This window comes from Aspergillus multicolor (genome assembly GCF_047715735.1).
Source record: "Aspergillus multicolor strain CBS 133.54 unplaced genomic scaffold BDW74scaffold_1, whole genome shotgun sequence".
In the NCBI taxonomy this organism is placed as follows: domain Eukaryota; kingdom Fungi; phylum Ascomycota; class Eurotiomycetes; order Eurotiales; family Aspergillaceae; genus Aspergillus; species Aspergillus multicolor.
In genome coordinates this window covers 134,267-159,712 of record NW_027395952.1, presented here as the reverse complement: position 1 = coordinate 159,712, position 25,446 = coordinate 134,267, and the positions used below count along the sequence as shown (strand labels likewise).

Here is a 25,446-nt window from a genome sequence, read left to right as displayed (position 1 = left end):
AAAACACTATATCACATGTTGCTGAGTTCAAGGCAGGATGAATCTGGCTTTGAGCAGAGTTCTCGTTCAAATCAAGTAACTGCAAGGCCCCGAGCATGCTCTACATAACTCTACGAGGTATGCTGGCGCAGGAAAAAAAAGATCCTAACTAAAAACATACAACAGCTGGGATTCGCATGTGGTCACCCACCATACTACTAACCAGCCGGCGTGTGGCTTAAGTACGGCTGAGCGGACGGGAAGCCCTGTTCTCCACACCTTGTGGTCGTATGTGATAAACAAGTCGCATGAGAATAACATATAGTGCAAACCTAATTAAGGCTAAAGCCTGCCCTACTGCACGGAACCACAGTCTACAAAGCCATCCCCCTTTCCCGCCAGCAGTCTCTCAAGTACATCTCATGGAGCCTTGATTAGGCTGCGAGGCAAGGTTAAAGTCACCAGGATAGCACATGTCGGCCGTGGAGCAAAGCCCAGCGCGGTATGCCCTGTGATTGGCTGGTTACGTAGACCTTGGCAGATAGGGCTAGATATACCACCTGCACGCCCATCTCGAACCTGTCTACGGTCTACTCAATCCTGTCCACGATGTCCTTGTTGCGCGTTGCAATACTCGAGTGCGATACACCTATGGTCCACGTCGTCCGGGAAAGAGGCACCTACGCTGACATTTTTACGGGCTTCCTTCATCGAGGGCAGCAGTTGTACGCCGAGGATGGAGGCAAGACAAAAGTTGAGCTTCAGGTGACAAGAAGCGACGTGGTGGCTATGGAGTCTCTTCCTTCTCTGGAGAAAGTAGACTGCGTTCTTTTGACGGGAAGCAGTGAGTACCTCCTCCCATACAGCCAACTTATCAACAATGCGCGCACAACCTAACATTTGCAGAGCATAGCGCCTTCGGTAACGACCGCTGGATCCTGCGTCTACTGGAATACGTTAAAACGGCCATTGAGTCCGACCGAGTTCGTGTCCTGGGTATCTGCTTTGGCCACCAGATCATCGGACGCGCTTTGGGCGGGGCTGTGATCACGAACCCGAAAGGATGGGAAATCTCCGTTGATCGGATTGACCTGACACCAGTTGGACCAAGACTATTTGGGAGTGAGGTCGTTGTAAGACACCTCGCTCGCGTTATTTGAATCTTTTAAAAATAGCCCTGCTAAGAAGGTCACCAGGAGCTCCACCAGATGCACCGCGACATGCTCACTGATATTCCAGACGGAGTGCAAAATCTTGGCTTGAGTCCGCGGTGCGAGGTTCAGGGGCTTTATATCCCAGATCGCGTTTCCTCTGTGTAGGTGCATCCGGAGTTTGATGAGTTTATTGTCTCGACTATTCTTGAGGCGAGGCATCAGCAGGGTGTGTTCTCGGATGATATTTTCGAGGACGCGATGGCGAGAGTCAGGAAGAAGCATAATGGAGAATTATTGTCGGGTGTTATGTGGAGGTTTGTGTTGGGCGAGCTGGAGTAAGTGTGTTGATCAATGAGAATTATTAAACCGAATGTCACAGCCGCAGTTCAGCCGTGCATCGGCAAAATCTGAGGTCTAATAGGATCCCTGGACTATGCCTACATAGCATAAAAAAGAGCAACTCAGTGCGGGGTGCCAGGATGAAGATACGAGGACTCCAGTCAAGTTTAAATACGCCCTACTGCTGCTCAAGATCATCAGATAGAGCAAGTGAACTCGGTAGCTTTCTAATATGTTGACCCGGAATTATAAAGAGACATCGCCTGTATGGATATGTGTTTAAGTAGGTGGTGCAAATTTATGACAACCGGAAGCTCTTTCTTGCGTCAAGAAACCACCAAGCAAATACAATGCCAAACGTAACAACATAAACAACGCACACGTAGTTCATGTTACCCGCAGTGACGGACAACTCGCTCAGTTCTATTCCTGGACGGTCCGGAGAGCGAATTTCGTCGGTGGGTTGAACGGGAACCGCTCGGCCCTACGCTAATTATTTTCGCTTGGAATGTACGAGACTCATACATCTGAAACTTTGGAAGATGACATTGCTAATAATAGGTTATTAGTTCCCATACCTGATTATCGTCAACTCCCTCAATCCCGTCTTGCTGGCCGGGACTACCGTCGTCATCAAGTCCTCTCCGCAAACACCCCTTGTCGCCGAGCGCATCACCGAGATATTCCATGAGGCCGGCCTACCCAGCGCTGTCCTACAAATTCTACACTGCGGCAATTCCGAGACATTGAATCAGATCGTGCAAATCCCGGATATCAAACTCGCTACTTTCACGGGCTCAACGACTGGCGGACGAGCGCTCCGCCAGAGCACGGCGGGACGCTTCTTACCTCTTACCCTCGAGCTTGGCGGGAATGACCCTGCTTATGTCCGGGCTGACGCGGATCTGAAATATACCGCGGAACAGCTGGTTGACGGGGCGGTGTTTAATGCCGGTCAGAGCTGCTGTGCGGTGGAACGGATCTATGTTCATGCCGGTGTACATGATGCCTTTGTGGAGGAGGTAAAGAAGGAGCTGGCAACGTAAGTACTTGCTCTCCAGAGAAGCAGTAAGAGAAATAGCCGGAGGCTGACGTGGTCTCTAGGTATAAGCTCGGAGACCCAACAGACCCAGCTGCCACCGTCGGCCCCGTGATTTCGCGCGCAGCTCAGAAGGCGATTTGGGCGCATATCCAAGATGCGCTGGACAAGGGAGTGGTTGATGTAACGCCGCCGAACTCAACCTTCGCCACCCCGCCTGCAAATGGAAACTACGCCGTCCCCACGATCCTCACGAACGTCGACCACACCATGGCCGTTATGAAAGAGGAAACCTTTGGCCCCGTCATTCCCATTATGCGCGTGTCCTCTGACGAAGAAGCCGTACGCCTGATGAACGACAGCGACTACGGCCTTACAGCAAGTATTTGGACGCGCGATCTGCAAGGTGGTGAGAAATTGCTTAGAGAGTTGGAAGCAGGGACGTTGTTTATCAATCGGTGCGATTATCCTAGTCCGGTACGTTTCCACTCCTCCCTTATATACGTCTTGCTTGGCCTTTTGTGGTGCGGGATTGACGGTACGGCTATAGGACCTTGCATGGAGCGGATGGAAGAATTCGGGTATGGGGTTTACGCTTGGGCCGAGGGCGTTTGAGCCCTTCGTTAGTTTCAAGAGTTTTCATGTTAAGGAGGAGTAGGCGTAAGGGAGTTAGGTTGTGGTTGCACTTTGACTCTGGCTTCGTAATCTACCATCATATGGGATGGTACGTTTCGGCCTCTTTGAAGGACGACCTGATTATATATAGTACGCATATAGTACAATATCGTACATTGGAAGTGAAGTGCCTCTTACAGATTCTGTGTTTATAATATATTCATTCTATCTCTCTCTACCAACTCCTAAGCGCAAGATATCGTTGGGCTGTCGAAGTTCCAAGTCGCAGGGCCAATCGGTAGCTTTGGAGAACGGCAGAACATTGAACTTAACAATACCCCCAGAGCTAAAATGAAAACTCCAGCAGATCATGGCTTTATTCCACAGTCGTACGATCATCGGATAATGGCTGTCAAACCGACCCCTCGCTGGGGATGGGGCCCCGGGGATAGGACTTGATTTCCACATCAGGCTACCCCACGGGGTGTCTAGGTCGGGGTGAAGTGGGGTCCCTAACCCTTGAAGGGTCAGATGATGTAAACAGCATTCAAGAATCCTTGGAATGACAAGCAACGAGACTGGATTAGTACTAGACTCCGCAGCTGGGGTCAAGAACGTCTCCAACTTTCTATATGGATGTAGCTGCAGTTATGGGCTCATAGGTACAGATGTAGAGGACTTGAGGATTTAAGAATGACAGTGGCCCTGTTCTACGTGTTTCAATCTTTTAAAAATTGTACTATATACCTAAGTGGCCTTGAGAGCTACCATATAATAATGCGTTCCCTTGTGCCTCTCGCACTCGCTGCCCTCCTCCAGCGGAGTGGCGTGGCAAACGCCCTTGCAACTCTCAGCGTGAACACAACATCCGGCCGGGCCTACGGACTGGTAAATGGCTCAGCGCCCGACGTAGCGCAATTCCTCGGAATCCCATACGCCGAGGCACCAGTGGGCAAGCTGCGCTTCCGTCCGCCGCAACGAAAGCGCCCTGTACCCGGGGGCATCATCGACGCAACGAAACCAGCCGGCCTGTGCCCCCAATACCACGAGGATAAGGCGCGCTATCCCTCGGTGTATACCTATGACGCGCCGTGGTTGCAGCCGTGGGGGAATTGGACAGAGGACTGCCTTAATCTAAACATCTGGGCGCCGTACAATCCGATCGCGAACTCGAACTCCACGATGCAGACAGCGGACCTCCTCCCCGTCATCATCTGGATTTTCGGCGGCGGGTTCTATGAAGGCGGACTGGACACAGAGGCCATGGACCCGTCGCAGTGGATCCAGCGGACACGCTCGCACATCGTCGTCGCAATGAAGTAGGTGCGCCGTTTAACAACATCCCATCCCCTCTACTACAACCACAATTACCATGGCGTAGCTTACGAGATCCCACCAGCGCCCGCGTCAACATCTTCGGCTTCCCCAACAGCCGGGGCCTCGCCGAAGAAGGTGCAAACCTCAACGTCGGGCTGCTAGACCAACGCTCCGCAATCGAATGGGTGCGCGATAACATTGCCTTCTTCGGCGGCGACGCTTCACGAATGCTCCTCTGGGGCCAAAGTAGCGGCGCCGCGAGCACGGATTACTACAACTACGCTTATCCCGAGGATCCCATTGTTGGCGGGTTCATCCAGCACTCGGGGAGTGTGTTCGCGACGGGTGAGAGTAAGGATGTGCAAATGCTGAATTTCTCGAGCGTTGCAGCGGGGGTTGGGTGTGCTGGTCTGACGGCGCGGGAGGAGCTGAGCTGTATGCAGAATGCTAGTGCGGTGGATATTGTGAGCTTCTGGCAGGAATATAATCTGGGCCATGAGGATGGGCAGCTATCCTTTACGACGGTTGTGGATGGGGTTACGAAGTTTGCGGATTATACTGCGAGAGCGAGGGCGGGGAATTATTCTAAGCTGGTGAGGGTCGCGAGTTTTTTACAATTGAGTTATGACTAACGGCTTGAGTATTGCGAAGCCCGCTATTATAGGCACGAACTATAACGAGATGGCGTCTCTGATTGATTGGCCTGGTGTGGCAGGGCCGAATCTAACAGACCTGCGCATCCAAACCCTGGGCCACCAGCAATGCCCTGCAAACTATAATACGATGTATGTCTTGACCCGTCACTTTCGAACCTTGATATTGCGACTGCTAATATTGACCTAGGGTCCGCTACAAAACAAACTCCACCACATTCCGCTACCTCAACGACGCCTCTTTCCCCAACATCTCGCCGCGGCCCTGGGAAGGTGCGTACCACACATCCGAACTCCCTCTACTCTTCGGCACATTCACGCAGTATGGATGGGCGGAGAACTCAATTCCTTCGGTTCTGGAGTACGCAACAGCCGCGAAATGGCAGGACTTTTACGTCGCGTTTGCACGGGACCCCCGTAATGCATTGCCTGACGCGGGCTGGCCTGCTTGGAGGCCGGATGGGAGTGCGCTGATATGGAATCCGAAGGATGGGAATGGGACAACTGTTGCTGTTTCTCGGCTGGTTGGGGCGGAGGAGCTTGTGGCGCCTTGTGAGGGTATTGCGTGGAGTATTCAGACGCCTTGAGTGTTGGCTACCATGTCATTGGGGATCACGGATTATGGCCATATGGATTTGGGATGCTTGGGTTCGCTTACTATGACAATAGAATAGCCGACATTGAAGCAGGTCCGGAAAGGTAAAATGCTCATATTTAGTTTGAAACGGGGTACTTTGATCAATCCAAGTGTCAGGATAACAATGTGAACCAAAGGTACACTACAGTGGATTTTAATAAAATGAAAACGTTATGGATGCAAAGGAAAGCGGAACATACAGAAGGCACCTATACATCTCTATCTTTTCTCTCTTATAATATGACGCTGAATCAAAGGATATTGTATGTCTACCTAGCTAGACTTATTCGGTCTGCAGACGTACCAGGGGTTGTTGCACCTAGGGCTTAAGCTGCAACAAAGCCCTAGTTGTTCCTTCCAGGTTGCCTGCCAACCAACTTACTTATCTCCATGACGCTGGGGTTCCAATTTAAACCTCTGAGTATTGGAGGGTGCTGCGTCATTATCATTCTAGTCTCTATTTTCGTTAACATCTAGCCTCTGTGGAAAACTCTCTGATGAGAAAATCTTTCCACTCACTCTTGCGGTGTCCCATCAGCGGACCCACCGAGACCTCGTACTCGTACGCATGCCCAGATCCAGAAGCGCAGCCCGAAATCGCGACCCTTGGCGCCGCAGAGTTTGCACCATGCAGCAACTTTGCATGAAACCATGGTTGCCTAGAGATCTCCGCTACGGTCGCGCCGGGCCAAAAGGCTCCTGGCCACCCGACTCGTAGACTTTACGAATACGGCCATGTCCTGCCTATCTACGTCCAGGCCAAGCAGTCTGCGCAATGCCGCTGCGTCGCACCCATCGCAAGTCCCGCCACGGCTGCAAAGCTTGCAAACAGCGGAGGGTCAAGGATTGTCTTTCTTCTGCCTCAAAGAGGGCTGCATATGCTGACGTATACCTAGTGCGACGAGAAACGCCCAAAATGCACCAATTGCAGAACGCGTCAGGAGGAGTGTGAATATGTGACTGAGGCCTCGTACATATGGGCTGGGGACGAGCCAACCCAACGTACAAGGTCAAGATCGAGGCGTATCGCGCCTTCTACATCAACAGCAGGCAGCACACCAGAGACGCCCTTTCGCCTTCTGGATCGCCCGTTCAGCCATGAGACAACTTCCCTCACTCCACCGCTGGACATGACCCAGCTAAGACTCCTGGTAAATTGGCAGAACGAGACGTGCCAGTTCTTCTCCCGCGACACGGAGACCCGAATGGTATGGCAGATCAGCCTCGTCGAAGAAGCGCTCAAAACGCCGCCGCTGATGCACGGAATTCTGGCCGTCTCAGCGCTACACCTTGCGCTCTCGGATTCCGGTCAGGAACAAGCTTTTTGGCTTGGTCTTGCGACCGCGCATAAAGGGGAGGCGTTGCAGGCGCTCCGCGAGGGGGTGAATAGTGTTTCTGCGGACAATGCCCGCTCGATGATGGGCTTGTCGGCGCTGGTGGTGGCGTACGCCTTTGGGTCTGCATTAACGAGTACCGATGGATCAGACGCCGACAGACCCTCGCTGGACGGACTGAACAATGTCTTTGTCCTATGCCGAGGCGTTCAGCAGGTAACGAACGCAGCATATGCCGTCCTCCGCCAGAGCAACTTTGCGCCGCTCTTCAACCCGGGCGATCAATCGGTCGCAATCCCAGACCACGTCAGCGAATCACTTGACCACCTGGACCAGTTGAACACGCAGTGTCTCCAGGCCGGAGATTCCGCCCACGACGTGGAGACGTATACGCGCGTGATCGACGCACTGCGCAGCCTTTCCGGGCACGCCTTCACACAACCGAACTCAATGACATTAGCTGCGGGGTGGGCTATACGCGTCTCTGCAGAGTACCTGGGGTATCTTCAAGCGAACTATCCATTTGCGCTGATCGTTCACGCGCACTACTGTGCGTTCCTTCATCTTGCTCGTGGGAATTGCTTCCTGCAATCTTGGGGTCGAGCTGTTCTGGGGGATATTCTTCGCTTACTCGATGAGGAGTGGAAGGTGCATATTCGATGGCCTGTTACGGAGGTTTTTGGGGAAGGGTATTTACCAACAGAGTCTATGCAGTCGCCGTTGGGTTTGATGGGTACATAACATGGTATCATAGAGCTCTAGGGATGAAGAATATAGTTTTCATCACCGATTATCGTAGTAATCCATCTGGCAAGGGACAAGGGGACGGGAGAATGATCTACAATTCACCCTAGAGATCTCTGCCGCGCGCCCCCTTGACATGCCTGACTAACAGAGACTGTCTCCGGCGCTAGCCGCTTGTGCGCTCCCCAGACCGACTTATTTTAGGCACCCCCTCCAAGCCCGTGCAAGGCTGTTCTAGGGAATGCCAATCACAGGGTCGATCAGGGCCCACCATCGGCGCCTGGCCCTGCCTGCAGTATAGATGCCCTAATCGGGATAAGGGTACGAGTGCGGGCGATGTTATCCATGTAAAACAACAACGCACGGCAGCATTAAGATTATTTAGTGGTGGCTGGTTCGTACGGGCGGTTTGCTACGAATAGGCAGCAGACTTGAGACACTTAAGTACCTATATCTTGAATTTATTCCGCTGCACATTGTCCTCAAATCTATCCAATATACGTTACCCCCGTCTGAAATCAGTATTCCATTCATTGAATATCAATCCGCAGTCTATCGCATCAACAATAGACGGCCGACCTTGTCATAAATACTGCTCTCTCAAACATGCTTCTCCTCCAAAAGCTCAACGTCGCACCCGAATCCATCCCCCGCACAAAATTCAGACTCCACGTCGTCATCGGCGTCCCTGTCCTAATAACATTTATCCTCACCATAGCCCGCATAGCAGACAGCGGCACGCCTCGAGCACGCACAAATACATGGGGCATTGCAGTGGTGCGTTTACCCCCTCACTCCCTTTCTCTTGCAACTCTTATATATGGTACGGGCTCTAACGGTACGTCTGCAGTGCCTCAAATCCGCCGTCTTCATGGCGTACCAACTCCTAACAACACACGTCACGCGTCTGAAACGCTGGGCGAATACAAAGATGTACATCACACTCAACGTCATTGATACAGTTTTCTGGTTTGCGTTGGTGGTCATTTCAATTATGGGTGCTATGGGATCCACTAGTGTATCTAGTCGGGCCCTTGGTGCGGTGCTTGTTATCCTGGCAATTGGGCTTGTTCCGCTTTCAGGGGCCCTGGCGTGGGTTTGTATTCTGGAACGGAGGGAGATGGAAAGGGGTGGGCTTGGGCAGACTGGGAAGGGCGCGTATTCTGGGGTTTAGGTGGTGAGTGAGAGACAAAGAATATTGTGGTAGCGCATTCTAAGTTCTTACAGGCAAACGTCTACCACATACTTAAGTAATAAAGAAGCTTATTTCTTTGCTGCAAGAGACGGGTGGCAGCCAGTATGACGGTCTAGCCAAACCTTGTGACATACTCCTCTACCTTGAGCTCAATGCAAGCTACATTATCGTGATAACGTCCAAGTTTAGGTGGCGATTGGGTCTGCATTATCCGTGGATGAGGAGGACTTGTAAAGGATGTATCGTATGCCACTGGAAAGCGCCTTAGGGCTTTGAGCCTTTTACCTATGTTTTGCGACATGTGCTCTGAGTTAGACGACCTCGAGTGGGTGACATGTCCTAGGTCGATACGTAGGTAGAGCTAGCTCTCTCAACAGGCACAGTATATCCTTATTCACCTGGTTATATCAATGACCAGGTATCTTTGAACAGAAATTGGGAGCTTATGGCATACAGAAAGGAGCCTACCGGAAGACATTATGCAAGGTAAGAATTGAAATCTTATTATTATCTTCCATGTACTAAGCAGAAATGCTACTTAAAAAAGGGAATTAAGATCCAGCGCAAGACCCTTCATTCAGTGTAACTTGAACCAGAATAAAAGAGCGGATGCGGCAGCATAGATACCTCGAGGTACCCAAGTGCCCACCATGTCTAAAAGGTACATGTACCAAGCACTCTCCACCTCAGTAACGACAACACACTAAAACATATGCTTAAGCATCATCCCGTCCCACATATTCCAAAGCCGATCAGGGTACGGCCCCTCATACTTCCCCAACTGTGCCCCAGCCTCCCGAAGTAACGGCCCAACATCGTCCGGCCGCTCAGTCGAGACTCGATAGCTAGCTTGGTCAAGAGCCGTAAGACCAACACAATCCCGCTTGTTCAGATCCGCGCCCGCATCAATAAGCATCTTCACTAGCCCCCGGTGCTGATAATACGCCGCAACCGCCAGAGCCGTCCGGCCCAGCAGGTCCGTCCCGTTGATATCCCCAGGCCACCGCGCAAGCAGCATCTCCGCGGCCGCCGTATGTTTCTCCACCACCGCCATTGCAAGCGGGAAGTTCGTCCCGGGCTTCTCGGGCGCGCAGACGGACGCCCTTGCGTCAAGCAGCACGGCTACGACCTCCGGGAACTCCGTCGCATACACCAGCGGCGTCCCGCCTAAGTAGTCGGGGATGTCGGGGTTACAGTTGTATTCTAGCAGAAGCCGGACCATCGCGACGTCGCCTTCTGCTGCGGCTTGGTGCAGCGCGCTGCGCTGGAAGCGGTCCTTGGCTAGATTGGGGTCTGCGCCGCGCGAGAGAAGGAGCTGGATTGTGCTGTAAGAGCGGTGGGCGCGCGGCCCTTCTGGGTCTGTCCGGAATTTCGGGTAGTAGCCTGTGCGCACGGCTGTGAGGAGCGGGCTGAAGAAGGTACGGGGGTCGTCGCCGTTGAGTCTGGCGCCGGCGTCGATGAGTTGGGAGATGATGGCGTTTTGGCCGGTTTCCGCGGCGCAGGCGAGGGGCTGGCCGCGCCAGACGGCGGAGATTTCGGTGTCGGCACCGTGCTTTAGGAGGACCGCGACGGTTTCGGCGTGGGCGCCCTGCACGGCTTTCATTAGCGGCGTCACACTGTTGCTGTCGACGCTGTTGATGTTCAGGCCTAGGTTTGAGGTTAGTAGGTATGAGACCACCCCGGCGGCTCCGTCCATTGCGGCCCAGTGTAGGATGTTGTCCTTGCCTAGGCGGACGTTGTGCCCTTCGAATTCATGGTTAGGGAACTTGTCGATACTTGATCCGCGGGCGATGAACAGCTTCACGGCTTCAGGTTTATCCCGTGTAACGGCCTCGATGAAGGCGCGGTCCATGGAGGTTGTGGCGCCGTTATCCAGGAGGAGGGTGATGATTTCGCAGCACCCAGCGCGGGCTGCAGTGAGGAGACCTATGTCCCTAAACCCTGTGTCTTCCTTGATCACCGGGAGGATGTCCTTCGTAAGGAAGTCGAGGAGCTTTGGACGGTTGTTCTCAGCGACCCAGAGGAAGGCAGTTTGCTTTTCTTGGATGGGGCGGCTGCTGGAGTAGAGCGCGGGGTGGCCGATACGCCAGGAGTCATGCGAGGTCTGGATGAAGGCTGTCAGGTCGCTGACTTCGCTGGCGTCCAGGACTTCGAGGATCAGCTCCTCTGGGAGGTCGAAGAGGCGAAATGTCGGGGTGGACATGATGGATGGTCGAAGCGGACAGAGAGTGGTTTTGGTGTAGTATGTGTTGGGCTTGGAATTTTGTCTGGTGAGCAGTTGTTGATGTACAAGGAGATACTTCGCAATGCTTAGAAATCTCTACTGGGCAGGGAGCCTGAAGATTTATACGGTGATTGCTTTGTCTCCAGATGTCTGTATTTACAAATTTCGCTCCAAGCAAGTTGAGGCAGAATCGTTGGGACTGAAACATGGATCTGTCAGTCAAAGAAGCCAAAGCGAGTAGTATAAAGAATAACAATGGCCCGAGAGACGCTTTATCCAGTTCATGGTGTTGTGTTCTTTCGCAGTCCTTTGGGACTTCTCATTGTAAAGGCAACAAAAGCTGATAAAGAAGTGAAGGCGCTGTTATTCACCAACCAAAAGGACTCACAACCTTATTCACTACGATACCAACTAAACAAGCCACTGGATACACGGTAAGCAGCGTTAGCCAGCCGCGTGGTCTAAGCACTTGCTATGGACACACTTGCAATATGACCCCACTGCCCTACAATCATCTTAAGTGAATGGTTCGAGCCCTTTTACCAATTGCCTTATTTTTGAGATTACCTGGGCACCGTACCTGTTCATTCAGTGCGCCTAAAGCGAGGAAACAACGTTAGGTAGCCCATTGTTGGAGCTCTACGGAGAGCCATCTGAAGCAATCTTATACCTTGTGAAAAGCAAAGTAGCATAACCTACTGGGGCATGGCGTCCTGACGACGATTGTCTAATGTTGATATGGTATATATTGTTTATGGAAACCTACGTGGACAGAGTGCACTAAGAAGAGTGTTAACGGATATATCTGACTAAATGTGATCCTAAAATCGCCCATTAGCCTAGACGGTTACGAGGGCGACCTCCAGCTATATACAGCACCCGAGCAACATCCCGATGCCACCGGATAACCGCTAGATCAAACGGCGTGTTCCCGGCACAGTCGCGTGCATTCACGTCTGCTCCGGCTGCGATCAGTATACGTGCCATATCCTCAGCGCCATGTGCAGCGGCAATTGCGAGCGGCGTGCGGCCGAGAGGATCGGTGCAGTTAAGAATCCTAGGACTACGTCACCGCGCTATCAATACTCTAGCCGTGACCCTGTGAGCCGCGTTGATAATGGAGAGAATTAATGGGAGGTTCCTGTCCACTTCGACTGATGCGCCTGCTTGGGGGAGAATGTCACAGACTTCGGGGAACGCCGTTGCATAGCAAAGGGAATGTAGGGAAGAACGGCCGGCATAACGACTATCGATCAAGTTAAGGTCCACCCCGTACAGCAGCAGCAAGCAGATTGCTAAACGGTAGTATTAGGTGACGGGGATATTAACACGGCACCTTAGCGGTGCTATTGCCTCTGCCTCGCGCCTGGCATTCGCGAACTGCTGCATCGTGTATTGCTCGTGGATCAGGGTTGACAGTGGATTGACGGAGCCTGTGCCGTTGACGTCGGCTCCGGTATCGACCAGCTGCTTGACGACTCTATCCGGGCGCTTGTGGAACCTCAGGCATGTCAATGGGGTATGCCCGTCCAAGGAAATGATATTAGGGTCTGCCCCGTGCTTGACAAATACAGCTACCGTTTGGGTAGAGGACTTCCATACTGCCTTGTGGAGTGCCGTATACCCCAGCTCATCCGCACTGTTAACATCGAAGTGAAATTCCTCTGAAGATAACAGCCACTCCAGAACCTTCGGCGCGCCCCATAACGCCGCGAGGTGGAGGATGTTGTTCTTGCTCGCATCGACCTGCCGCTTAGCCAGAGAAAAGTGATACGTGCCGAATCCGTCCAGAACCCCAGGACCCGGGAGACGAAGAGCTTCAGAGACTCGAGCTTGTCATGGTGAATCGCGACTTTACACCCCTGTTTGATTAGATAGATTTCCCTGTTGGCGTGTACATCGAGGAATGCGGCCAAGACCTCGCAGCACTCAGCGCGGATAGTCGCAGAGAATAGGGATTGGGTGGGGACATGGCGTTCTTTTAGAGCTGTGCAAATATCGTGGGCTGAGATGTACTGGAGACACTGGGGGCGTTTCTCCCTTATGGCCCACTTTATTGCGGATGCCTTCTCGCGAAGGGAACAGGCGTAGAGGATAGGGTGGCCGATGTTCCATGCGGTGCGTGAGGTTCTGATGAATCTGGCCAGATCACTGATCTCGCAGGACTCAAGGATTTCGAGAACGAGTTCTGTAGGTAGGTCGAAAAGCGGGAAAGAAGACATATTTGATTTCATCTGATGGGGCGTAAACGTTGCTTAGTTTGGGGTTAATTTGAATTGCTCATAAAAAAACGAAAAGCAGTGCTGCTGGACGGTTGAATAAGAATCTCATGAGAAACCTAAAGGCTGGGGCATATGATACTTATATAGGGGCATTTTTATCTAATGCTCAAAGAGCTGTGCGGCATTAGGCACACGATCAAAGAAGTCTTTTAATTATGCATACACTCTCTGCTTTGTCTTGAGCATAATGAACGAAAGCAATAAAGGCCCTTTCAACAGCTTTGTATACACACTAAACTCCGCATTGAGGTCTCTTTCTCTGAAGGGGAATACTTGTACAGTGCACGCGCGAATCGATCCCTCTCCATGGTCAGAGGCCCAGTAAAGAGGTCTCAGTGAGAAGATTTGGACGTCATCTGGCTTGTCAATATCAAGATACTTGATCGAGAGTATATTAACGAACGTGGTTACTACGCTCTGGAAGGGGAGAATGAATCATAGAGCGCCCTCGAGAAAGGGTGAGTAGTACCATAGGTTGTGATGGCTGCAGTCATGGTAAAATTATAAGGATAATACAAACGTATCTATGGTAGGCTACTCGAGAGCTAATCTAATCTAGAACTATGGTAGCAAAGAGCGGAGAACTGTGAGATTATGCAGGCATCAATTTATTCGTGAAAGTCAACCATACAGCCTATAATCACACCGATAAAAGATCCCATTGACCCATCGCAGCATCCTGAGGAACTGCGGCACACAGGGGCTCATCCTGCCCAACCACAAGATCAACCGGCGTCTTGCCCAAAAGATCCTTCTGTTCCACATCAGCACCATACATAACCAGCAACTCGACGATCCGATGGTCGCCCCCAAAGACCGCACTATGCAGCGGCGAGCGCCCAATGCCCACACTCAAATCTCCCATCCAGTTCGCATTAGCTCCGCGCTCAAGCAAAAAGCCCATAGCCAGGACGTTATCGTATATTACGGTGTTCATGAGCGGGTTCTCGCTTTCCGTGCCGTTGATATCTGCGCCGTAGTCTAGAAGCGCCTTGATCACGTCTTCGCTCCCGTCGATCGCGGCCTCGGTGAGTGCGGTGCGGCGCTGGGCGTTGATGATGTTGGGATCTGCGTTGTGGGCGAGGAGGATGCCGACGTAGGCCAAAGACCCCGCTGCGGCGGCTTTCAAGAGCGCTGTGTCGCCGTTTGCGTCGGGTTTATTGATGTCCATTCCGTGGTCTGAGAATGTTAGTACATACTCCAGCACGCCCTTTGCGCCGCTTTTAGCTGCGAAGTGCAGGAGGTTTTCCTTGCCCACGCCGACGACGTGCGCCTCGTACTGGTGGGCAGGGAACGTTGTTCCGCGTGATAGAAGGGCTCTTACCACATTGGCCTTGTCAAACACTATGGCTTCTGTAAGGGTGTCTGTTGGACTGGCGCCATGGTCGAGCAATATGTTCAGAATCTCGATACATTGGCCTCGGACCGCGGGACTCAAGGCCACTTCTTGTAGCGCGAACGTGAGAGTATGGTTAAAAAGGGGGAGGATGTCGTCTAGGATGTAGTTGACCAGTCCGGGGCGGTTGTTTCATGCTGCCCAGAGGAAGATTTCTCGCTTCTTGTGGATTGGAAGTTTGTAGAGAATTGGGTGCCCGATGTTCCATGATAAGTGGGAGGTTCGGACGAATCTTGCTGGGTCTCGGGGATTGCAGGACTCAAGAGTCATAAGGATGAGCTCAGGGGGAAGATCAAAGAGGCTGAAGGGCGTCATGGCGAGTTGTTGGTGCATGTTTTGAGTTTCTGCCAATACAGTGAGTCCTACTAGGAGGACGATGGGATGTAATCGTGTACGCCGTAAGCTAATCTACTGGAAAGGGCCTGAAGGCATGATATATGTAATGGCGGCTTTGTATAAGAGCTGCCATTGCTTTTGATAAAGAACTCATAAAGATGTCGTTGAAGTGCCTTGCTAGTCCCGTCTTTGTGCGGCAAATAGTCTTTGTTATCTGATGCCAAACATCTCGGGAGAGTTGGAGCAACAGTCCATGTGACAAGCATAGAATGCTCTATGGGCTGTGTTCTTTGTATGGGGCACTGGCCATGATTATCACTTGAGACAAAGACGTTCACATTAAAGGATCTGGGTTTTATGTCTCGATTATTAGGATAATCCGAAGGTACATATACTGCTCGGGATAAATTCAAGTGGAACGTGCCATCCTGCCGCACTAATTCGGATTTAATATAAACCAGCGAGCCGGACTCGTTGCTTAAATCGCTATAGGAAATTGGGGCATGGAGGAGCTAAACAATTAGAATTGCTCTATTTCGGCTACGTTCTTGAAATTCTGCCTTTTGATTTTCAACTAGGTCCCTGACAACAACAGATGGGGTTGCCCTTGACTCCAAATTTGTTTGGTCGGACCGGCCATTGTATTCTATACCCCCGCTAGCGGACAAATGCCGCCACCGTTCCGCGTACTAACGCCTTGGTTGTCAGTACAGGCAATGATACTGACCGCCCATTCGTCAAGGGGCATGTTCGTGCTGCTTGGGTGATAAGAGGAGCCAGCCGCAGGGCGGAGGATCGACATCCCTGGCCCCCCATCCAATGAGAGATGGAGTCGGATTTAGTCTTCGAGAGCGCTACACTTGGAGAGAATATGATTACGGTGATTGGCCAGCTCAAAGCACGTGGAGTAAGGCGAACAGGGGTGCAAAGACCTGATTGGTGACCTCGCGAAACTCGCTGAACTACCAGCACATGTCCCGAGGCCAAGCCCTAAGAGGGTTTGATAATGCTCCAAAGTTTCTTGCAGGCACAATATAAAAGGAGCTTATTGGCCCAGTGTATGGTACCTGACAGCTCAAGCATCTCACCTATTCATTATGACTGACCTGACTAAGATTCAAGGTTTCGACCTCATCCAAGAGACGTACAAGTACGTCGGCGACCATGGAATTCGTGCCGATATCCTCGTCCCTCAGACAGATTATGTCGGAAAGAGACCTACTATTGCTCGTTTTCATGGCGGTGGACTGGTACCCTTTACCCTCATTCATGGTCTCTAAGAATGTAACCGAGACTGAATATTGGCAGGTGATCGCAGATTCGTTGTACATGGACTGGTTCCCCTACTGGCTCGCCGACCTTGCCCTGGAGCACGAGGCCGTGATCGTGAGCGCAAACTACCGCTTGATGCCCGAAGCAACAGGCCTCGATATCTACGACGACATTGTCGACTTCTGGTCCTGGCTTGGGTCCTCCACTGTCTCAGACATCCTCACAAACCATACAACTCCCACGGAATTCGACTTCGCGCATCTCCTCGTAACGGGGGAATCAGCCGGCGGACTTTTGAGCATCAACTCCGCCTTCCAGCTCACTAACGGCCTGTCGACAGGTTTTATCCCCCGCGCTGCGATCGGCATGTACCCGACCGTGGACATGAAGTCGGACGATTTCACTGAGCCCCGGACTATTCCACCATTTGGGCAGCATTTCAGTGAGTCGATTATTGATGAGCTTTTGGCTACGTTGCCCGAGGGACCGGTCTCTTCGACGTTAGGTGATTATCTACCGCTTATGCTTGCGGCCATCGAGTATGGGTACCTAGGCGACTGGTATGCGCGCGATTTGAATGAGACTTCTACTCCTGAAGTGTTGTATCCAATCGATCAGTTGAAGAAGGGAGTTAAGATTCCGGATGGGGGTATCACCATTATCCAAGGTCTCAACGATACCGTCGTTCCGCCGGACCATTCAGAGCCGTTCATTGAACGGCTGAAACAGGTGACGAAGGGTCGGCCGGTGCATGACAAGATCCAGTTCATTACTCATGAGGGTGAACATGGATTTGATGGAAATCTTCGTTATGCGGAGGAGGAGTGGCTGCAGGAGGCGTTGAAGCCTGTCGTAAATGCATGGCTTAGATGAGGGTGGGATCTGAGGGTCGGGCATGAAATTCAACATTTTCAGCGTACTATGTCATCAGTCAACGAAAGTGCAAGATTTAGAACAGCCTTTCTTGAGTTTTTATATAAACTTGAAAGTCAACATTCGAAGAAAGGTATTATAGGATAGGGCTTCAGCGAATCGACTTGTGACCGAAGTATAACATTTCTTCGAAAAGGAACCCAAAATGTCCAACCTTTCTATTGCCTTAATCATGATAATGTAGTCGCATTGAGCATACATAGTCCATGATTGATGAAAGCCTTTTGCCAAAGACGTAACGTAGCCCCAGTTACCATCATAAAATCTATACAGCTTAGTTTCTCTTTACCCAACCCCCTCAGTTCACCATCGTATAAGCTCAGCAAACTATTTTCATAACTCCAGCCGTCTATAGCGGAGTGGGCAGAATAGCCTGCAACAAACGTACCTATAACTATACGCTGCCCAGGACGCAGGCTGCCAAGGCCGAGACTTTGTGAGATATGACAGGAGATTTCATGTCTAAGAGCGAAGACCTCTGGAGTACAAGTTATGTGATGCTTTTGAAATGGAATGCTATCATTTGTAGGACCTTCTAAGTGGATATAATCCTTAGAGCGCTTCAGGAAATGCCATATTTAGGATAGATACTACAGTGGTATTTATGAGCTCAAAAGTGCGCAGCGATTGGGCTCAGAGTACATGGAATATGATATCATTCCATTAATTCTGTAATATCCGCTATCCTTGTTTTATCAGGGGTTTGTACAAAGCAGCAGATGTCCTGCGGTAAGGTCTGTATATGAATCTTGGCTGTGTGCATCGAACTGGCATTCGTCCTGCCGACAGGGAGAATGGCCTTGTCCGAAGAGGAAACCATCGCGAAGGTGATGATGTCTGAGCTGAAGGATATGCAACTCATAGTACCAAGGTGTGTACTCCCGCGGTCTCGTCAGGGCCCTATGGCGGGGGAAATCGCCAATATGGACCCTTAGCTGGAATGCGTAGAGGCATGGCTTGAGTTACATGTTTGATGTCGTTGCTATATGCTTCCGCTTTTGCTTCCACTCATTTCAACTAACATTAAATGTACTTTTGCTATCATATTTTTCAAGGCAATACCACACCAGAGTTCCTAAGTAAGAGATGGCAGCAGCCCAAGTGGTCGGCACTGCAACGAGGCCTCAACGCGCCATCAACAATGCATATGCATATGGCTCGACATCGGCTCCACTACAGACTCTTCAATACGATAACACCACTACCGTGCAGCTGGTGAGTTGCCGATTAGTTTCTGGCGCTGAATTAGACGGCAGAATTACCGTCGATATGTCCCCGAGGGTACTCCAGACCTAAGCCGCGCCGAATAGATTAACCCCAGTCCACATGAGCCCACCCTAAGCATCAAGACATATCATCTGACGGGACAACCCCTGGCGATGCTGAAGCCAAGCCCCTCGAAACCAGCCCGGATGCAACAGGGTCGAACACTCGGGACAAGGCTCCGCCTCTGATATCCGAGCCCCGTTCCCAATTCGGAAAACGTGAAGAATCGACCCCGGACTTGCCAGGATCACTCTCCGTGGGGAAACCATGTTAGCTCTGCAGGTCGAAACTCTCTTCAATGCCATTGTGCCATATGGCGGGGTGGATGGCGTCTTCCGACCCCGGTTTTACGAGGGCTGCATCTTAGGGCACGAATCATTTTCCAGCGGCTGGCCTTGGCTGCTTCTCATATATATAGAAATGCCGTCTGTTCACTGCAGCCTTTCTTCGTGATTGTAACGATGGAACTCTGATGACCTGAGGAGCGCATCCAGCACGACATCGTTTAATCTGGGTAAACGGGGAACCGGGACGAACCCCATCTTGCTATACAAGACATTTTATGGACACGGGGTATAAATCAGACCAGAAGTCTACGGGTTCTCAGAGCAACGACTTCCAACAACCCAGATCCTCTCGTGTCTTTAGTATTCACAATGAAGGCTCCAACATCCCTCCTCGTCTCTTTCCTCGCCGCAACCACCCGCGTCTCAGCCCACGGCTACGTCTCCAATATCGTCATCAACGGCCTCTCCTACCGCGGCTGGCTCCCCGGTCAAGACCCCTACTCCCCGTCTCCACCCATTGGAGTGGGCTGGAAAACTCCCAACCTTAGCAACGGCTTCGTGACCCCCGAAGAAGCCTCCACCGACGCAATCATCTGCCACAAGGAGGCAACTCCCGCCGATGGCCACGCAACCGTCGCAGCCGGCGATAAGATTTACATCCAGTGGCAGCCTGTGCCGTGGCCGGAGAGTCACCATGGTATGACCCGTCTTCCTCTTCCCCTTCTCAAGTCTTCTCAACTAAACATGGACAGGCCCCGTCCTCGACTACCTAGCCCCCTGCAACGGCCCCTGCCAAGACGTCGACAAAAACACCCTCGAATTCTTCAAGATCTCCGGGCCCGGGTTGATCGACGGGTCGTCTCCCCCAGGCTACTGGGCCGACGACGAGCTCATCGCCAACGGAAACGGATGGCTCGTTCAGATTCCCTCAGATATCAAGCCAGGCCACTACGTCCTGCGCCACGAGATCATCGCGCTGCACGGCGCCGGGAGCACGAATGGCGCGCAGCTGTACCCGCAATGCTTTAATATCCTTGTTACGGGGTCTGGCAGTGCAGAACCGGCTGGCACGCCCGCCACGGAGTTTTATGACCCTAGTGACCCCGGGATCTTGATTAATATATACCAGGTGCTCTCGAGCTATATTGTTCCGGGCCCGACGCTTATTCCGCAGGCTTCAACTGTTGTGCAGGCCACCAGTGTGATTACGGCTAGTGGGACGCCGACGCCGGCGTAGGGAATCACCTACGTAGGTATACTCGGTGGCCGAGTTCTGGTATCCGAGGGGGTTGCTGCTCTGCATCGTGCCGATTGGAGTGATTAGGGCTAGTATGGTATTTGCTTTTCGGGTATTGGCTGGTTCTTGCGTCGCAAGGGCACTGTCCGGTCCAGTGTTTGTAGGACTTCGTGCTGTGTAGCGATGGCTTGCGACGTAGCAAATCAACATCTTCTTTAATATTTCTCGGTCTCCTTTTCCCAGTGTAAATAGCTGTGTCTTCCAGTAGGTCTCTCGGAGGTTGTACGATATATATCCTGACGTCACTCTCACGTGGTGGTCGCCGACCCCGATTATACACCTGTCAATCACTCCCCTCAATTGAACATCCCCATCATTACCCTAGAGAGAAGCCAAAATGCAGCACATCACAATCGACCCGCGAAAGGTCCAGCCGCCTACCCGCGATGGCGGCGCAAAGGACGTGCCCGAGAAGCTACCGACAGCCAAAGCGACTAACACCCACCCCTCGAAACCCGGCGGAGAAAATGCATCGATCTACTTTGTGGGGACGGCTACCACGATAATGTTTGTTCTGGGTCACCCCATACTGTTTGAGGTGTCGGTATACTAAGATTAGGTAGAGAATGGCAAGGCGTGCGCATTATGACCGATGCACGTACCCCCCAAAACAGTACTGCAGGAGGCATAGACTAACAAAACGCAGCCAAACTTCCTCCACGCCGGCGACCATGTCCATCTCGGTCCGGGCGTATCATCTCAGCGGAAGACGAATCCCGCGGTGGATTTGCATGAGTTGCCCCGGATTGACCTGGTGCTGCTGTCTCATTATCACGGGTATGCCCGCCCATTCCCTCCCTCCTAGTATCAAAGTCACCCTACTAAATGCAGAGCAGCGACCACTTCGACCAACACGTCGAGGCCTCCTTACGCCGGAACCTGCCCATCGTAACAACAAGCCACGCGAAGAAGATCCTTACCTCGAAAGGACCCGACTCCTTCACGGCAATCTACGATCTCGAGCCGTTCCAGCAGATGATGATTAACATCGAGTCTGACTCTGGCTCTGAAGGCAAGGAATCGCCCGGCCTTCGCGTAACCGGCATGCCGGGGAAGCACATCCCCGTCGCAAAGCCAATCGAGAAACTAAACGAGCTCGTTGGCGCAATTCCGCCGACGAACGGCTGGATGCTCGAACTGGGCCACGGGAAAGACGCCTCCTCCTTCAAAACGGGGTACAGGATCTACATCTCGGGCGACACACTCATGTTCGACGAGCTGAATGAGATACCTAGAAAGTACGGCGAGCATAACATCGACCTCATGCTTATCCATCTCGGCGGGACGACTGTGCCTTCACCATCACTGTCACCGTTCACGCTGATGGTGACCATGGACGCGAAGCAGGGGGTTGAACTCATGCAGCTTGTCAAACCGGACGTTACGATTCCGATACACTATGACGACTATGATGTCTTTGCAAGCCCGCTGAGTGATTTTAAAGAGCAGGTTGAGAGGGCTGGGCTTGGCGGGGGCGTGGTGTATCTTGATAGGGGGGAGGAGTATCGGTTTGCTGTGAGGGATTAACCATCTGGGATACTAAAGTATTTTTAGTGAATAGGATATGCCTATTGTAGTCAGATACTATTGTCATATTCGTAAGGCTGCATTTACCCAGAGCAAGTGGTGTGAGCGCCGCGGTGTAATCATGACGACATCGCCACCGCAGCTGATCAGAGAATGTTACGAACCCGGGATATGGCAGTAAATCCCGCCAATCAGATTGCGTACTGATGTGTCAGGAATGAGGTTATTCAGGGAGGAGCTGCCGGCCGTCAAGGGTCCTGCCTGATTCTGGGACAGTTTGGTTCGTGGTGGTGTGCGGGCTTCACATGGCTGATCGTCCCTGCCTTTGCTTTCTTCACTGACAACAGACGGTGACACAACCTTCGAAGTTTTTATTTAACACCCTTGCTCCCTGTCGAAGTTTTCTCGCAAACCTACATCTGCGTCTGTGTTATTTCCATAAACCTACCTAGGTACGAATCAAATCTCGACCCATTGAGCCTATCTCTCAACTGACTCGCCAGCAATATCAAATCACCTACAGCCACGACTCACAAGCACCATCTTTCTTGCAACGATGACAACCCTTCAACCCCCAAAACACCCGCAGCCCTCCTCCTCGACAAACCAAGTGCCGACCGTCCATAGTCTGCAAAACTTCAAACGCTCGATTTCCTACACGATCGCCGAATCCCCGACCGCCGAACATAAGCACGGCCACGGACACGACCACCCGCAGGCAAAATCCCCGGTCGGACGCAAACTCGACGAGGCGGGCTGCAATCAGATGATGAAGGCTTCGCTGACCGGACTGCTGAACTGTCAAGAGGTCAAGAATGAGGCGCGCGAACGCAAGGTGCAGAATATGCTTATGAATACGGAGCGGGATATTCGGCGCGCGAGGAGGGCGAGTCTAAAGATGGGGGCGCTCGGCGCGAAGAGGAGCTCGAATGCGACCGTCAATACCGATTTAAGCGCTGCGTTCAAGGGCGTTGATGGGGATAAGGGCGATAAGTGAGAGGTATCCTTGGTCGACACCTTTGATGCGACCAGTCGAGAAACGGATTTCACGGGCAAGGCTGCAACGAAGGACGACTACGGATACGATATCTTATCACAACAGCGACCGGAATATTCTTACAACACCAGAATAAGGATATATCACGACCACCGACCACAGGCCATCGCGACCGCAGCGATCGCGTCATTTCGCAGTGTCGTTGATCCTAATGCACCATATCATAACTTATCCGGACACAGTGCGGCACAGAGGGGGATCCCGCTGCCCAACCAACAATATGCAGCGACCGTTAGCTACTTAGCCTAATCAGCCGTTCCATAGTTTCTAGAACAATCACATTATGCTTGGCTTGAAATCACTAAGGTGCTTGTGATCGTGCTACTCAAGTGTATGTAGGTATGACGTCCGTATGACAGCGGCCTGTGATTGGTCGGGACAGCATTACTTCGCCATGAAGTCATCCAGACGGCCATATAAGACATCTCTCGATTCACTATTGAATGTCCTACAGCTTTCAGGACGATATCAGAAGAACAAGAGATACTATCATCAAAATGACCCTCCCAAGCATGCCAATTCGCCGCACCACGGCTCTCCTCTCCCGCACCCGTCTCGCGAGCAGTATGTCCCCCGTTCACCTCCCTCCCCCAATCCAAAAGAACCTATCTAACTGTCTGAAGACATCCCCCGCCGCTTCGCCGCCACAAAAGAAGCCTCCCCGGGCCACAGCTCCAACGCCAAGAACCCCGTATCGAGCGGCGGCGCATCTCAGAGCATAAACCTCTCGCGGGGGAAAGAGGCGCGATCATCTGATACAGCCGATACACGATCCGTGCAGTCTCCTATTTCCAGGCAGGATGGGGCGAGCAGTGAAGCGCATGAGGGCGAGGAACAAACGAGTGCAGATGGGCTGATTAAGAATGATCCCAATAAGTCGGGGGCAGAGAAGAGGGCGAATGTTGAGAAGGCCGGGAGGAGGAAGTTGGGGCCTGAAGATGATCAGTAGCCTATCCTCGTCTATTCAACTCTTCTTCGTATATTGGATGTATTATATTAGATGAAGTGTTATAAGATTGGTATTTGCATTCGATTATATCCCCGTCTCCGTCGTATCAGCTTCAGCCTCAGGCTTCGGCAGGACATCCAGCGCCCACTGACGCAACTTATTACTCGCAACATCCCACGGCGTATACCCCGTACTATTTCTCTGGGTGGCAAGCTCAGGCGCATTCTGCAGGAAGACCTCTATCGTGCGCTGAGGCTCAATAACCCAGTAATTCTCCTCGGGCTTGATAATGTACCCATTAAACGCCGTAGGACTCTCGTGCTGCACTAGGAGATGGAGAACATTATTCCCGTCGTTGTCAACGGCGGATATATCGGCGCCGTGTTCGACTAGCGTCATTGCGCGCGTGGGATCGCCCTTGGTATGAGGGGCCGGGACGATACGGGTATTCTGCTCGGGATAGAGGCCGATATTGTACGCGTATGAATCTGTCCCCGTGCTCGAGCCCGCAGCGGCAAGCAGTAAAGTGCGCCCGTTTGCATCACGCCTCTCAAGATCCAGACCCTCTATCTCGAGGAACGGGCGCATGATTCCGCCGGAACTCACCACTGAATGGAGGATCGGATTGTCGCCGTCACACACCAGGAACGGGTCCGCGCCGCGCCGCAGGAGATGCCGTATCATACGGGCGGCGTGCTCGCGAGCGTACGAGTCGTTCCAGATCTCCATCGCCATGTACTGTAGCGGGTGAAGGGCGTAGTTGGGCATGTTGGGCACTTTGCGCACGCGGTGGGTGTGCCAGTGGGGTTGGGCGTCTGAGAGGACGGTCGTGTTGGGGTCGATTCCGAGGTCTAGGAAAGTATTTAGGACGTCCTCGTTCAGGCAGCCGAGGGCGGAGAAGAGTTCCATCGGGTGCTCTTGTGAAGGACGCGCTCCATGCGCGAGGAGGAGCTTGACGAGCTGGGCGTCGTGCGCGGCCATGGATAACGCCGTCCAGCCGCAGTGGGCTCGGATGTTGGGGTCTGCTCCGCCTTCGAGTAGGATTCTAGCAATTCCTAGTTGACCGTATCCACCTGAATGCAGGTATGAGACGGCAATGCACAGCGGGGTCTTTCCCTGCTTGTCCCGCGCGTTGGGGTCGGCGCCATGCTCGAGGAGATACTTGATGGCACCTTGATGCCACCAGTGTCCTCCTTGGGCAAGGTAGTGGAGGATCGTATCGCCTGGTTTGTATTGTCGGGTTGAGTCCATCTTCGAGCTAAAGAAGGTCTCGGGCTTCATCTTCAGGCCTTCGGTGAAGACGACGTTCACATTGGCGTGGAACTTCTCCACAATCACCTTGATGACTTCGAGATTAGGTAGGTCTCTCTGCGCAGCAGCAAGGAGATACGGGATGAGCTTTCCACTTAACGATGCATTCCCGCTGTTGATCCAGTCTGAACCTTCCATGAGACTACCGATGCGTGCAAACAGGTCGTGGTACCCGTACCTCGCCAGCAGGAGCATCAGCTCCCCTGGCCTCTCATCTCGCATGCGGTCGACGTTCCTTTCTAGTGCCCCGACGAGCTCCTCGAAGTGGCCGTTCAGTACGAGCTTCACCATGGCATGATGCCC

At 52.3% G+C, this 25,446-nt stretch overlaps 9 protein-coding genes across 9 annotated transcripts; all 9 read left to right on the top strand.

Annotated features, from left to right (window-relative positions):
* Positions 1 to 630: 630 nt before the first annotated feature.
* BDW74DRAFT_172001 (Aldehyde/histidinol dehydrogenase) lies at positions 631 to 3,169 on the top strand (the record flags this gene model as incomplete). The annotated part of the gene is made up of 5 exons (XM_073727419.1): positions 631 to 823; positions 886 to 1,112; positions 2,042 to 2,514; positions 2,577 to 2,988; positions 3,062 to 3,169. The coding sequence occupies 5 exons, from the start codon at positions 631 to 633 to the stop codon at positions 3,167 to 3,169; spliced, it is 1,413 nt and encodes a 470-aa protein (XP_073589254.1).
* Positions 3,170 to 3,903: 734 nt separating this feature from the next.
* On the top strand, positions 3,904 to 5,683 carry BDW74DRAFT_172000 (uncharacterized protein; the record flags this gene model as incomplete). The annotated part of the gene is made up of 4 exons (XM_073727418.1): positions 3,904 to 4,445; positions 4,526 to 5,036; positions 5,095 to 5,228; positions 5,287 to 5,683. The coding sequence occupies 4 exons, from the start codon at positions 3,904 to 3,906 to the stop codon at positions 5,681 to 5,683; spliced, it is 1,584 nt and encodes a 527-aa protein (XP_073589253.1).
* Positions 5,684 to 6,508: 825 nt separating this feature from the next.
* On the top strand, positions 6,509 to 7,808 carry BDW74DRAFT_171999 (Zn(II)2Cys6 transcription factor; the record flags this gene model as incomplete). Its single annotated transcript, XM_073727417.1, has 2 exons — positions 6,509 to 6,571; positions 6,630 to 7,808. 2 exons carry the CDS (start codon positions 6,509 to 6,511, stop codon positions 7,806 to 7,808), a joined length of 1,242 nt encoding a protein of 413 aa, XP_073589252.1.
* Positions 7,809 to 8,417: 609 nt separating this feature from the next.
* BDW74DRAFT_164428 (uncharacterized protein) lies at positions 8,418 to 8,985 on the top strand (the record flags this gene model as incomplete). Its single annotated transcript, XM_073726260.1, has 2 exons — positions 8,418 to 8,588; positions 8,662 to 8,985. The coding sequence occupies 2 exons, from the start codon at positions 8,418 to 8,420 to the stop codon at positions 8,983 to 8,985; spliced, it is 495 nt and encodes a 164-aa protein (XP_073589251.1).
* A 7,356-nt stretch (positions 8,986 to 16,341) lies between these two features.
* Positions 16,342 to 17,389, top strand: BDW74DRAFT_184425 (alpha/beta hydrolase; the record flags this gene model as incomplete). The annotated part of the gene is made up of 2 exons (XM_073730807.1): positions 16,342 to 16,494; positions 16,553 to 17,389. The coding sequence occupies 2 exons, from the start codon at positions 16,342 to 16,344 to the stop codon at positions 17,387 to 17,389; spliced, it is 990 nt and encodes a 329-aa protein (XP_073589250.1).
* Positions 17,390 to 19,371: 1,982 nt separating this feature from the next.
* On the top strand, positions 19,372 to 20,239 carry BDW74DRAFT_164426 (lytic polysaccharide monooxygenase auxiliary activity family 9 protein; the record flags this gene model as incomplete). The annotated part of the gene is made up of 2 exons (XM_073726259.1): positions 19,372 to 19,699; positions 19,755 to 20,239. 2 exons carry the CDS (start codon positions 19,372 to 19,374, stop codon positions 20,237 to 20,239), a joined length of 813 nt encoding a protein of 270 aa, XP_073589249.1.
* Positions 20,240 to 20,636: 397 nt separating this feature from the next.
* On the top strand, positions 20,637 to 21,826 carry BDW74DRAFT_164425 (MBL fold metallo-hydrolase; the record flags this gene model as incomplete). The annotated part of the gene is made up of 3 exons (XM_073726258.1): positions 20,637 to 20,843; positions 20,946 to 21,076; positions 21,136 to 21,826. 3 exons carry the CDS (start codon positions 20,637 to 20,639, stop codon positions 21,824 to 21,826), a joined length of 1,029 nt encoding a protein of 342 aa, XP_073589248.1.
* Positions 21,827 to 22,073: 247 nt separating this feature from the next.
* On the top strand, positions 22,074 to 23,181 carry BDW74DRAFT_141368 (uncharacterized protein; the record flags this gene model as incomplete). Its single annotated transcript, XM_073722533.1, has 2 exons — positions 22,074 to 22,278; positions 22,330 to 23,181. A coding segment is annotated over exon 2 (437 nt), but the record flags the coding sequence as incomplete, so codon positions are not given.
* A 189-nt stretch (positions 23,182 to 23,370) lies between these two features.
* BDW74DRAFT_146 (uncharacterized protein) lies at positions 23,371 to 23,874 on the top strand. Its single transcript, XM_073723266.1, has 2 exons — positions 23,371 to 23,447; positions 23,507 to 23,874. The coding sequence occupies exons 1-2, from the start codon at positions 23,381 to 23,383 to the stop codon at positions 23,830 to 23,832; spliced, it is 393 nt and encodes a 130-aa protein (XP_073589246.1). The 5' UTR covers positions 23,371 to 23,380; the 3' UTR covers positions 23,833 to 23,874.
* The last annotated feature ends 1,572 nt before the right edge of the window (positions 23,875 to 25,446 follow it).